The 14,275-nt window shown below is 43.8% G+C and overlaps 1 protein-coding gene and 1 long non-coding RNA gene across 2 annotated transcripts in view; one reads left to right on the top strand and one right to left on the bottom strand.

The window, feature by feature from the left end:
• The window catches only part of LOC142657927 (E-selectin-like), a 141,041-nt gene that overhangs the window by 74,628 nt on the left and 52,138 nt on the right, over positions 1-14,275 (top strand). Inside the window, exon 10 of the mRNA XM_075833470.1 lies at positions 9,941-10,126. Coding sequence (XP_075689585.1) covers positions 9,941-10,126 — 186 coding nt within the window. The remainder of the gene's footprint in view (positions 1-9,940; positions 10,127-14,275) is intronic.
• Positions 1,485-12,479, bottom strand: LOC142657928 (uncharacterized). Its single transcript, XR_012850003.1, has 4 exons — positions 12,411-12,479; positions 11,324-11,482; positions 9,948-10,087; positions 1,485-1,509 (listed from the first exon to the last, which is right to left on the bottom strand). It is a non-coding gene; the product is annotated as an uncharacterized LOC142657928 (long non-coding RNA).

Here is a 14,275-nt window from a genome sequence, read left to right as displayed (position 1 = left end):
GTAGCAACAAACTGGAACGTTTGTTGCTATAACAAACTTTTCCAGGGATCGATTGCGGGTGCTGCCATTGGTTGTCATGGCAAAACCGGAGGCCATACAACGGCCTCCGGGTCTGCCATTCACGGAAACCTATGAGGACCAGCCGGAGGCTTCCTGTCAGTGTGACTCTCAGCATCACAATGACAGTTTATAATACGTTACGCTCAGTGGCGGATTAAGTAGACTATAGGCCCTGGGCTGTTACCCAAACTTGCCCTGCCGCGCCGTAACTATTTTTAACACTACCTTTTTGGGCAAGCATTAACAAATCGGTGTTATGATTCCCTTTGTCACAGGGCTGTGTCCCTACATACTGACAGTATCACACTGTGCAGGGACACATCCTCCTGACAAGGGGAATTGTCTATCAGTCTATATATATGCAGTCTATGGACTGCAGAAAGACTTTTTGTGAAATACAAGAATTTCCTATAATAAACATGTCAGGAGAGGTGACAGATTCTCTATAAATCGAGTGACTCACAGGTGACGACGTCTCAGATTCTAGTAGTTTTTTTCCTGTTGTCTTCGCCATCCGGTCCAGAGCTCATAACGACTTCTCCGGGCCATGACCCATTTCTGCAGAATTTGAAGAATGTCAGATGTCTTCAGCTCCTCAGGCCTCATGCACACGAACGTATTTTTTTCCTCCCGTAAATACTGGCGTAAATACGGGTCCTTGGTCACACGTATTCGACCCGTATTGCAGCAGTATTTACGGACCCGTGCCCGTAAATACGGGTCCGGTGTCACCAGTATTCCACCCGTATTTACGGGCACGTTTTCGCTGCAAAATTGCACTGCACTAATCGGCAGCCCTTTCTCTATATCAGTGCAGGATAGAGAGAAGGGGCAGCCCTTTCCGCAGTAAAAGTAAAAGAAATTCATACTTACCCGGCCGTTGTCCTGGTGATGCGTCCCTCTTTCGACATCCAGCCCGACCTCCATGGATGACCCGGCAGTCCATGTGACCGCTGCAGCCTGTGATTGGCCTGTGATGGGCAGAAACGTCATCCCAGGAGGCCGGACTGGAGGAAGAAGCAGGGAGTTCTGGGTAAGTATGAACTTCTATTTTTTTTACACGTTGATCTATATTGTGATCGGAAGTCACTGTCCAGGGTGCTGAAAGAGTTACTGCCGATCGTTTAACTCTTTCAGGACCCTGGACGGTGACTATCCCCTAACGTCGCCTAGCAACGGTCCCGTAATTATGGGTGCACACACGTAGTCACCCGTAATTACGGGAGCCCATAGACTTCTATGGGCCTGCCCGTGCCGTAATTATGGCCTGAAATAGGACATGTTCTATATTTTTCAACGGCACGGGCGCCTTCCCGTAAGCATATGGGGAGGTGCCCGTGGCCAATAGAAGTCTATGGGCACGTAATTACGGGCCGTAATTACGGCCCATGGTTACGGGCGTTTTTACGTTCGTGTGCATGGGGCCTTACTTTTCCAACATTTCCACACCTGTAAACGAAAATAAAATTATCATGGCGCCACATACTGTGCCCCTAAATATAATAGCACCAAACACTGCACGCCCGAATATAATAATACCATACACTGTAAAACACCACATACACACAGCCCCCAGTACATAGTGCCACACACAGCTCCCTGTATATATCACACATCCCCCTATAGCTAGCACTACACACATCCCCCCGTAGAGAGATTTACACACAGCACCCTATAGATGGCGCCATACAGCCCTCCCCCTCTTGTAAATAGCGCCACAGAGCCCCCCTGTAAAGAGTGCAACACAAATACCGCTGTGGATAGCGCCATACAGCCTTCCCCTTGTATATAGCGCTACACAGCCCTCCCCTTTGTACATAGTGTCACACAGCGCTCCCCCCTTGTATATAGTGTCACACAGCAGTCCCCCGATAGTGCCATACAGCCTTCCCCTTGTATATAGTGCTACACAGCCCTCCCCTTTGTACATAGTGTCACACAGTGCTCCCCCCTTTTATGTAGTGTCACACAGCAGTCCCCCTTTGTATATATGGCCACACAGCGCTCCCCCTTGCACATAGGGCCACTTAGTGTTCCCCCTTGTATATAGGGCCACATAGCGCTCCCCCCTTGTATATGGTGCACACTGCTCCCCCCTTTATATAGTGCCACACAGAACTCCCCTCCCCCTTGTATATAGGGTCAAACAGCACTTCCCCCTTGTATATAGGGCTACACAGCGCTTCCCCCTTGTATATAGGGCCACATAGCGCTCCCCCCATGTATATAGTGCACACAGTGCTCCCCTTTGAATATAGTGCACACAGTGTTCCTCCTTTGTATATAGCGCACACAGCGCTCCCCCTTTGTATATAGTGCACAGAGCGCTCCCCACTTTGTATAGTGCACACAGAACTCCCCGCTTTGTATATAGTGCACATCTCTCCCCGCTTTGTATATAGTGCACACAGCGCTCCTCGCTTTGTATATAGTGCACACAGCACTCCCCCTTTGTATATAGTGCACACAGCACTCCTCACTTTGTATAGTGCACACAGCGTTCCCCGCTTTGTATATAGTGCACACAGCGCTTCCCGCTTTGTATATAGTGCACACAGCGCTCCCCACTTTGTATATAGTGCACACAGCGCTTCCGCTCTGTATATAGTGCACATGGCGCTCCCCGCTTTGTATATAGTGCACACAGTGCTCCCCGCTTTGTATATAGTGCACACAGCGCTCCCCCTTTGTATATAGTGCACACAGCGCTCCCCGCTTTGTATATAGTGTATACAGCGCTCCCCTTTGTATATAGTGCACACAGCGCTCCCCCTTTGTATATAGTGCACACAGCGCTCCCCCTTTGTATATAGTGCACACAGCGCTCCCCTTTGTATTTAGTGCACACAGCGCTCCCCCTTTGTAAATAGTGCACACAGCGCAACCCCTTTATATAGTGCACACAGCGCTCCCCGCTTTGTATATAGTGCACACAGCGCTCCCCGCTTTGTATATAGTGCACACAGCGCTCCGCCTTTGTATATACAGTAGTGCACAAAGCGCTCCCCTTTTGTATATAGTGCATACAGCGCTCCCCCTTTGTATATAGTGCACACAGCGCTCCCCCTTTGTATATAGTGTCACAGAGCACTCCTCCCCTTTGTATATAGTGTCACACAGCGCTCCCCTCCCCCTTGTATATAGGCCCACACAGCGCTACCCTTCCCCTTGTATATAGGGCCATCCAGCACTCGCCCTTGTATATGGTGTAACGGAGTACTCCCCCCTCCTTGAATATATACACAGCACTACCCCCACCTAAAAAAATATATATATTACTTACCTTTCCCCGTGGCAGCCGCTCCAGCTAGACGCATGTGAATCCCCCGGACTAGACGCATGCGCAGACCGGCGGGATGCAGTACCTCATCACGCCGGCCTGAGCAGGGAGGCTTCCCAGCACCTTATAGGCTGCAGGCCTAACGTGGCCTGCAGCCTATAATATTCATTTGTAGTCCTGAAGTCTCAGATACAAATGAATGTGGCTGCCGATAGCACCGGGGCCCCCTCCGGTGCTAGCGATGCCAACGGGCATGAGGGGGTCATGTGCGGTTCGGGCGGCCATGGGCCCCCCAGGATCCTTGGGCCTCGGGCGGCCGCCAGAGCCACCCTAATGATGATCCGCCACTGGTTACTCTACCTAGGTAGTATAATGTATTATAGCAGCGATCAGTGCAGCAGGTCTTCAAGTAAAAAAAGTAAAAAGTAAAAAAAAAAAAATAATTTACTATAAAAGTGTCAAAATAAAAGATTTAAGTTACAAAAACAAAAAATGCTTTTTTTTTCCTATAGTAAGACTTTTGTTATAGGAAAAAAATGAAACCGTTAAAAAAAGTACACATATTTGATATCACCGCTTTCAGAACGACTCAAACTATAAAACTATAATATTATTTTTCCCGCACGATGAACACCGCAAAAAAAATACGTTAAAAACAATGCCAGAATCGCTATTTTTTTTTAGGTCACCACCCCTCCTAAAATATAGAATAAAAAGGGATCAAAAAGTCGTTTGTACCCCAAAATAGTACCAATAAAAACTAAACCCCGTTCCACAAAAAACAAGCCCTTACCCAAACTTTTGACTGAAAAATAAAAAGTTATGGCTCTCAAAATATGGTGACACAAAAAAGTGATTTTATTGCGCAAACGCCACAAAACATTAAAAAAAACTATACGTTTGGTATCGCAGTAATTGTATCGACCCGCAGAATAAAGTAAAATGTTATTTATAGCGTACGGTGAACACTGTTAAAAAAAATTCAAAACAAAAAAGGACAAAAAACATTGTCAGAATTGATGGTTTTTGGTCACCTTGCTTGGCAAAAAAATTGAATAAAAAATGATTAAAAATCGCATGTACCCAAAAACTGTACCAATGAAATCTACAGATTGTCCCGCAACAAACAAGCCCTCACACAGCTCTGTTGGTGAAAGAATAAATAAATAAAAGTTTCAGTTCTTAGAATATGGCGAAGCAAAATATGCAGAGCTTTCCAAAAGCGGATAAGATTGGGCACCATTTATTAGTGCAACATCGGCCACATATCTAGGAATTATTTTTTCGTTACCCCATTATTATACCCTCTTGTTATGCCCTGATGTACGCCTCACAGATTACATATGCCCCACATTATAAACTGAAATAAGACACAGTGTGCATTCACACTCAATAGTGACAAAGCAACACGTAAGACACATTGTGCATTCACACTCAATAGTGACAAAGCAACACATAAAACACAGTGTGCATTCACACTCAATAGTGACAAAGCAACGCCTAACACACAGTGTGCATTCACATTCAATAGTGACAAAGCAACGCCTAACACACAGTGTGCATTCACACTCAATAGTGACAAAGCACCACCTAACACACAGTGTGCATTCACACTCAATAGTGACAAAGCACCGCCTAAGACACAGTGTGCATTCACACTCAATAGTGACAAAGCAACACCTAAGACACAGTGTGCATTCATACTCAATAGTGACAAAGCAACAACTAAGAAACAGTGTGCATTCACACTCAATAGTGACAAAGCACCGCCTAAGACACAGTGTGCATTCACACTCAATAGTGACAAAGCAACACCTAAGACACAGTGTGCATTCACACTCAATAGTGACAAAGCAACACCTAAGACACAGTGTGCATTCACACTCAATAGTGACAAAGCAACACCTAAGACACAGTGTGCATTCACACTCATTAGCGACAAAGCAACACCTAAGACACAGTGTGCATTTACACTTAAAGGTAATGTGTTGCTAGAAAAAAAATTTTTTTTTTTTTAGTTAAACAATTAGTGTATAGGTGATTAAACATTATTCACATTTTTTTAATTTTTTTTCACGAGTCAGGAAATATTATAAATTAGATTCTAATTTATAATATTTCCCAGCGCTGGTCACTAGATGGAGCAATTCCCAAAATTGCAGCATTGCATGTGGTAAAGCAACCACATTGCTTTATGCTGCAAAATTTGAGAACTCACTCGCTCTAGTGAGCTCTCAGAATCCCCCCTCCCTTATCCTGGCTAGTGCCAGGAGAAAGGAGGGGATTGAACGGTCAAACCTCCTACACTGTGTGTCGCCATTTTTTGAGCTAACACACAGTGTAGTAGGTTAACATACAGTAGTAAACACACAGTAAAACACGTACATACACAGACCTAACTTACCTGCTCCTGGCGCCGCTGCTCCCTCCGTCCGTCCACTCCGTCTGCTACCTCCGCTCCAAGTGCACAAGTCCGGAAGCCGCGACCGGAAGTAGTAATCTTACTGTCCGGCCGCAACTTCCGGTCCACAAGAAAACGGCGCCGGACGTCGCACAGTTCAATTTGGACTGTGTGGGAGCGGCGCATGCGCCGTTCCCACACAGACGGCGTACAGCATAGTGGATGGAACGGGCCCCGTTCGCATTCACTATGGGACTGTATGTGCCGTATTCCATGTCTGTATGTGTCGTTAATCGACACATACAGAGATGGAAAAAAAATGGCAGCCCCCATAGGGAAGAAAAAGTGAAAAAATAAAAAAAAATAAAACACAAACACACAAATAAATAAAAAATGTTTTAATAAAACACTAAAATCAAATTGATCAAAAAAATATTTTTTTCGTGACACTGGTCCTTTAATGGTGACAAAGCAACACCTAAGACACAGTGTGCATTTACACTGAACTGAGCACCAGCACATAGTAGTGTGCATGCACACTCATAGATAACAGCGCAGCACCTATAGCAATAGTGTGCATTCACACTTGACAGAGATTTAGCTCCTAAGACAAGAGTGTGCATTCACACTAAGACAAGATTAAACACCTGACGTGTTTCTGCATCCTTTGTTTCTATAGGACGTTTCTTCTGAGGTGTATAGTGAAACAGGGCAGATTAGCACATAATTTTTCGTGCACAGTTTTCAAGCCGCCCTGTGTCTGCTAGAACTTAACTGAAACAGCACGGCTCTGGTATCTGACTGCAGCGCGTGCAACGGAACATCAGCTATTTAAGAACTAAGGCCTGCCATCTGGAGCTGGACAATTGAATCATGCCCTCAATCAGAAAGCGCCACGTCAACAGACACCCCGCCCTCTCAGGAGCTCGTCCAGATCTTTCCTCCCTGAGCAAATTCAACGACACCCAGCATCACGTTACCATGGGAACCTTGAAGCCACATAGAGGCGTACTATATAAAACAGGAAGCAATATATACTGACGCTAATAAGAGGTCATAAGAGGATAAAGCATTGAAAAAAATAGTCAGATACACATACCCAACCACCATAAATAAATCATATGTCGTTTGCATACACATTGAGATCAAAAAATGCCACCAACCATGAGAAAGATTATTATTATAAAACAGGGCAGACTGGTCCAAAACGTAAAACCAACTCCCTCATAGGAAGCATGTATAAGAAATGTTTTCATTCAGGCCACCAGGTTTAACAGTCTGTAGCAAAAATATCCATCGTGCCTCCTGTTGGAGAATACGTTTATCCCAATCACCACCTCTAGGATGGGGATATACCCTCTCAATGCCTTGGATTCTCAACTGATCAGTATCACCATGATGTTTCTCCCAAATGTGGCGTGATATTGGGGTATCAGCTCGCCTTTCAGCATCATTAATGTGGTACCTAATTCGTCTGGGAAACTTACGAATAGTTTACCCACATACTAAATACCACAACTACATGTCATTAGGTATACCACACCTTGGGTCCTACAATTGATAAAATCATGATTTTTGTAAGAACGACCTGATGTGGTACTCATATACAATTTACTCACTGAGATTGACCTACATGCCTTACAGGCACCACAACTGTAAGTACACATTGGGGGCTTAGACAGCCATGTTAAGTGAGTAACCGGTTTCAAGTGGCTCTGAACCAGTCTGTCCTTCAATTTTCGTCCTCTACGGTATGTGATTGCTGGCCTATCACTCAAAGATCCCCCTACATCGGGATCAGCTTTTAAGATACCTCAGAATGTCTGGATGACCTCTCTCACTTGTATATGTTGTGAATCATAGGTCCCTATGATTCGAAGGTCGGTCCCCTCATTCTCTCTCATTTTTGGATTCTGAAGTTCATTCTTATTCACTGATAAAGCATGTTGATGTGCATTTTTGAGAACCCATTCTGGGTGTGCCCTTCGACCAAATCTCGTTTTTAAGTCAGAGGCTGCATTCTGATAGTCAGACAGACTTGTGTAATTTCTACGGGCTCGCAGATATTGGCCCTGCGGGATTCCTTTCTTAGGAGGTTTTGGATGCCAGCTATCCCACCTTAATAAGTTATTGGTTGCTGTTGGTTTTCTATGAATTTGTGTATTGACTCTTCCTGACACTGACTTGCTTATTAGCAGATCTAAGAATGTAATCTTGTCCACATGTATTTCTGAGGACAAAAAATAAACCAAGGTAATTGACATTCAATATTTGTACAAACTCATTGAATTTGGCTTGTGAACCATACCACAATATTAAATAATCGTCAATGAACCTTAGCCAGAGAATAAAACTTGAGGTCCAAAGTTCCATAGCTTCCTGAAAAACGATTTCTTTCTCCCACCAGCCCAGGTAAAGATTGGCAAAGCCCAACCTTTGCCAATCTTTGGGCTACACATCGCCACTCCCCTGAGCTGGTGGAAAAACGTATTGTCAAACGTGAAGGAATTCTGTTCCAAAACAAGTCGAAGTAACTTCATAACAAACTCATTATGGCTTGTATATTAAGTACCTCTAGATTTGAGGAAATACTTCACTGAATCACAACCCTTTTCATGCGGTATACTGCGATAAAGGGCCTCCACGTCCAAACTTCCCAAACGTACATCAGCATCAAGCTGTACACCCTCTAGCTGTTTCAGAACATCCATTGTATCTCTAAAATAAGATGGAAGAGTCACCACAAAAGGACGGAGGATATGATCAACATATAAGCTAGCATTTTGTGTAACACTATCAATGCCTGCTACAATAGGCCGTCCTTTGAGTGGTGCCAGGCCTTTATGAACTTTGGGTAAGCTATAGAATGTTGCCATAACAGGAAAATCTGGAAGTAAAAAATTGAACTCTAAAGCTAGAATTGGTTTTCAAAATGAATAGGAAATATAAAGAACTTATACATATCATTCCTCCTGGATCCACTCCTGGATTTAGCGGCAAAAAAAATATCTGCATCAAAATCTGCAACAAATACGCGTGAAATAAATGTGTGAATCCAGCCTTATGGCACTATTATCTGAGCACAACACATATATTTATTTTATAATGAGGTGTTGCTGAATATCTCTTGTGTTGTACTGTGGTATATAAATACATGACATATTTAGAGCTTGTTTTACTATTGCTTTATTTTGAAATGCAATTGTTAACCAGGTCCTCCAGAGGTATATCTTTGTAGCAGCTTGTCTAATAGAGGTTAGTCCCGAGCTTAAAGGGATTCCAAATATAAATAGTGTACACATTGTCCAGACAACACCATCCATTGCCTAAATAAATAGTGCATATTGTGCTGAGACAATACTTATAGTACCCACTATATGCCACACAGTGCCCCACCACGGAGCTGGTGACACAATACCATACCACTTGCCCCATTACAGAGCCAGCCACAGCTTACCTAGTACAAATTTCTGCACTGAGAATGAACGTTCCTGCACTGTGCCAGAGAGTGTTGCTGCCCTATGCTGGCCTCTAAAACTAGTAAACTCATACTAGTTGTATTTAATTTAAAATCACTTCATTTTCACTTAGAGATTAAAATACCTAATTAGTGGCTTGGAATCAGTTGGATTTTAAATGTTCCTTTGATTCAAAACATGAGCTGTGGCTACATTTTTGGTTCGTACAAGCAGGTGCATGGCAGGTACATTGCCGACTGCCCCACCACTCACTGTGCAGGCCACAGGCATGTGGAGTTCGAGTACTGACATAGATAGGAGCGTTGACATAATCAGGATTGGTTCACTGCTGGAGCAAAAATAGGTAAGTAATGGCTGAAGGGGGCACTGGGTATTGCATGGCACTACTGGAGCAGTGAACAGCACTATATGGGGACAGTATGCACTAAATGACCACAGTACACAATATATACTGTATACGCTACTTTGGTTCTTATGGTGTTATAAAGTTATTAATAAAATTACTTGTTGTTTAAAAAACAGCATTAGTTTAATTTTCTTTATGTATATTTACAGCATATATACATAATGTACAGTATATTATTTTTTTCACATTTATTGAATTTCTTATAGGTATTTCAATCCCTACTGCTTCTAAACTTCTAAAACCTGTTTTATCCTTTTTATTGTTCACTTGCATTTCATAGTCTCAATGTACTAATGAATTACATTTCCCTGCAGTCGTCACCTGTAATGCGGTCAGTTCTCCTATTCATGGCTCAGTTTCGTGCAATCATTCAGTGGCGAAGAATAGTTTTGGCTCTACTTGTGAAATCACATGCTTAGAAGGATGGAAGTTAATAGGTTCCAAACACATATGGTGTGGTCCTACAGGAGAGTGGACAAAAAAAATTCCCAAATGTGAAGGTATGTTGTTATTTTTTCTGTTTGCACTAGAAAAGAAAAATGAACTGTAGCAAAACATTATAATGACTAGTTTAAAACCTTTTTGAAATTGAGGTAATTTCAAGCAGGCAAACGAAAAATACACACATTTGTACCATAAATGTTATTTTGCAGTTTAACCCGTTAAACCCACTTCCCTCCTCCGCCATTTTTTGGATTTTCACTTTTGTTTTTACCTCCCCACCTTCCAAAAGCTATCATTTTTTTATTTTTCCATCGATATAGCCATATGAGGGCTTTTTTTTTGCGGGACAAGTTGAAGTTTTTCATGGCACCATTTATTGTACTGCATAATTTACTGGGAAGCGTAAAAAAAATATTTATGGGGTGAAATGGGTGATTATGCCATATTTGAGGGTTTCGTTTTTACGGGGTCCATCAGGCGGTAAAAACTACATATTCACTTTATTCTACAGGTTGATACGATTATGGCAATACCAAATTTATATGTTTTGTTTTACCACAAAAATAAAATTTGCTAAAAGAAAACAAAACTATTGTGTCGCTATATTCGGAGAGCCATAACTTTTTCATTTTTCCATCAATTTTGCGATGTGTGGGCTTAAATTTTGCTGGGCAAGCTGTAATTATTATTTCTTTTTACACCATACAACGATCATCAAGAATAATGTCATCCATTTGTTGTACAGATTGTTACGGTCGTGGCAATACCAAATATGTGTATATTATGTCATGTTTTGCGACTTATATTTATACGTTTATATAACGTTTATTTATTGTAAAAAAAACTGCATTTTTGTTTATTTTTTAACAATTTTTTTTATTAAACGTTAATTTTTTTTAGAATTAATATAACTTTTTTTTTTAATCCATAGAGGAAATTTTCATTTCGATTTTAATTTTTTAACTGTAATGTACTGGCATATATCTATACTAGTATAGAAAACCCGTTACACGGGTTTGCAAGCAAAAGGAATGATGATAAGTATTTGTAAAATATATTATAAAAAAATACAAGTGTATTTTAAAACCTAATTACCAAAATTTGAAAGCTTAGAAAAATGCAGAAGCTTTTTCTTAATAATAGATTATTCACCTAGGATAAAGGTATAATGTAGTAGATGTTACCTGCAGTCCTGTGTAACACCACAGATAACACAGTGATAACTCTCTGAGTATAGATAATGTAGATGTTACCTGCAGTCCTATGTAATGCTCTATTCACATGACAGGTTCCGATTTTCGTCCGTTTTGGTCCGTTTTTATTGGACGTTTTGCATCAGTTACGTTTCGGTTCCGGGCCATGTTTCCGGTTTTAACGGTCGATTTTGACCCGTTTTGCATCCGTGTTTTCCCCTGTCCGTTTTAAAGACAGATGAATTTAATTTGTACATTTTCTGCCACACACTGCCCTCTATAGATAATGCCAAACCCTGCCCTCTGTAGATAATGCCACACGCTGCCATCTGTAGATAATGCCCCACACTGCCCTCTGTAGATAATGCCACACCCTGCCCTATGTAGATAATGCCACACACTGCCCTCTGTAGATAATGCCACACACTGCCCTCTGTAGATAATGTCACACACTGCCCTCTGTAGATAATGCCACACACTGCCCTCTGAAGATACTGCAACAGCCCCTCTGTAGGTAAAGCCACACAGACCAAATTGTAGGTAGTGCCGCACCGACCCCCTTGTAGGCAGTGGCACACAGCCCCCTGTAGGTAATGCCACACACATCCCCCATTTAGGTAATGCCACACACATCCCCCTGTAAGTAATGCCACACAGTCCCCCTGTAGGTAATGCCACACAGCCCCCTGTAGGTAATGCCACACAGCCCCCGTAGTTAATGCCAAACAACCCCCCTGTAGGTAGTGCCACACAGCCCCCTTGTACATAGGCAACCCCCATAGATGGCACCCCCCCTGTGGGGGACCGCTCCAGGAGAAGACCCTGACGTCACTGTCCATATATGGACAGTGAAGTCAGGGACTTCTGGAGCGGAATCACCGGCCACAATGCCGTGGATTCCGCTTCAGAAGTCCCTGATGTCATTTTCTATATATGTACAGCGAAGTCAGGGACTTCTCCTGGAGGAGAATCCCTGGCCACAGCCTCGGCCGAAGCTGTGGCTGGGGATTAGGGATTCAGCACCAACAGGGAGAAACAAAATACTCTCCTCCTCCTCCTCACATGCACTTCACACTGTGAGGAGGAGAAGAGAGCGAGCGAGCGGCACAATGCACGGCTGTCACTCGGATCACATCTCCTTCCTCACGGGCTTCTTGCAGGTTTGGCAGTGGGTGGAGCTAACTGTGCAACTGCTTCGGAAACCACGTGGTGTCCTCTCAACTGTGCCTCGGACACCACATCCTTCTTTCTTATATATATTGAGTGAGGACATGTTGTCCAATCAACTGTGTCTTGGAAACCACGTGTTGTCCTTAGCTGTTGTCCAATCAACAGTGGCTCGGAAACCATGTGGTGTCCATAACTGTGCTTCGGACACCACGTCCTTCCCGATTATATATAAGATGCCAGTACATTAGCCTGTGTACTGATTGTACACAGGCAGTTGTTAGGGCATACCTCAGTGTGCCTTAACAACAGGGAATAACAGAGATTTCCTGTGATGCGATCAAAGGGCAGTTCCCCCTTCTATTCACTTTGAATGCCACGATCAACTTTGATTGCGGCATTCAAGGGGTTAACGGACGAGAAAAGAGGTTTCTCTTCTCTCCGCTGTTAGAGTGGGGCAGCGGCTGTGTATTACAGCTGTCGCCCTGCTGCTGATCGCGCGGGCACTGGCTGTCACACAGGACGAGAATGCTCGTCCTAATGCGCAAAGCACCCGCCGCTCAGGACGCGTATTCTCGTTCTGTGTCGGCAACTATTTAAAGGACTGAAAAAAAATCAGAGTAAATATTATGACTCTAGCGGTTTCCTGATTGCTCGCCAGAGGCATCACGCAGAGCAGAGAGTTACACTTGCGACCGCGGTGCTGGGAGGCTAAGGCCTCATGCACACGACCGTAGCCATGTGCACAGCCGTGATTTTCGGGTCGGCTGGCCACGGAGTGTCAGCCGCGAGCCGCCCCGCAAATGGACATGTGCACAGATTCTAGAGTCTTTTACAGCATAGGGTGTCCTGTATTTCTCTATATAGCACATGATGAGTCTTGGGGAACATATACATTTATCAATCATGAAACCTAAAAGATTATTTTAATGTAATAACAATTGATGATTAACTACTGATCTTCTCTCTTAAGGGTACTTTCACACATGCCATTTGGATGCAGTTTTTTTTAATGCAGTTGTAAAAGCCAATTCCAGGTTTGGATTATAAAAAGAGGGGATTTATTTAGGAAAGATTTTACTTCTCCGAGCTGACCGGATGCACTTGAAGGGAGCTCCAGTCCACCTGGCTATACCCAAAGCCATCCTTCCCTCAAGGAACTAAATTAGGAGGTTTGGTGGCTATCCCCAGCGCCAGCATCCTCTGCTGAACATTTTGAGCCGTCTATTGGCTCTTTACCTGCTGTTTTGGGTTGTGGCCTACCATCTGGCCTGAAGCTGTAGCCTAAATTTGCGGCCGCCGCCACTCGTGTAGTTTGCGCGTTCGGCTCTCTGGGAAATGTGAGCCTGCCGACCGGACTCCTGGCTGGCTCCTGTGCTGCTGCTGGCTGCTTGTGACCCTTGGGGGAGCTCCTCCGTTCGGCATGGTTGGAGCCGTGGCCACCATCTTGGATTTCCTTTCCCTGCCTGATGTCAGCCCTGCAAGCCTTCCAGACATGCCGAACTCCGGGTACATAGCAGTGAGTGTACCCTGCAGCTTCCCGCTTCCCTGGGTGTAGCCCCCATCAAGTTCTGCCCAGGATGAATTTTGAAATGTGTGGCATGCCACCACCTCCCTGCTGCTCCTCTATACACCGCACAAACGTAATCTGGAAAATCATCATGAGACGCATGGAGGATCTTCCCCTATAATCCTTTGATGCATATTTAGTTATGCACTGATCTGAGGTGGTTCTCCATTCTTACACCATCCTGCTGCCCGGGGTACTTCCATAATGGCTCCTTCTAAACAATCTAAAATGACAGCATGGTTAAATTCACCGGTACTTCACCCGGGCCCCACGCA

This window comes from Rhinoderma darwinii, chromosome 7 (assembly GCF_050947455.1).
Source record: "Rhinoderma darwinii isolate aRhiDar2 chromosome 7, aRhiDar2.hap1, whole genome shotgun sequence".
Classification (NCBI taxonomy): Eukaryota; Metazoa; Chordata; class Amphibia; order Anura; family Rhinodermatidae; genus Rhinoderma; species Rhinoderma darwinii.
This window is presented reverse-complemented; position numbering and strand designations above follow the sequence as displayed.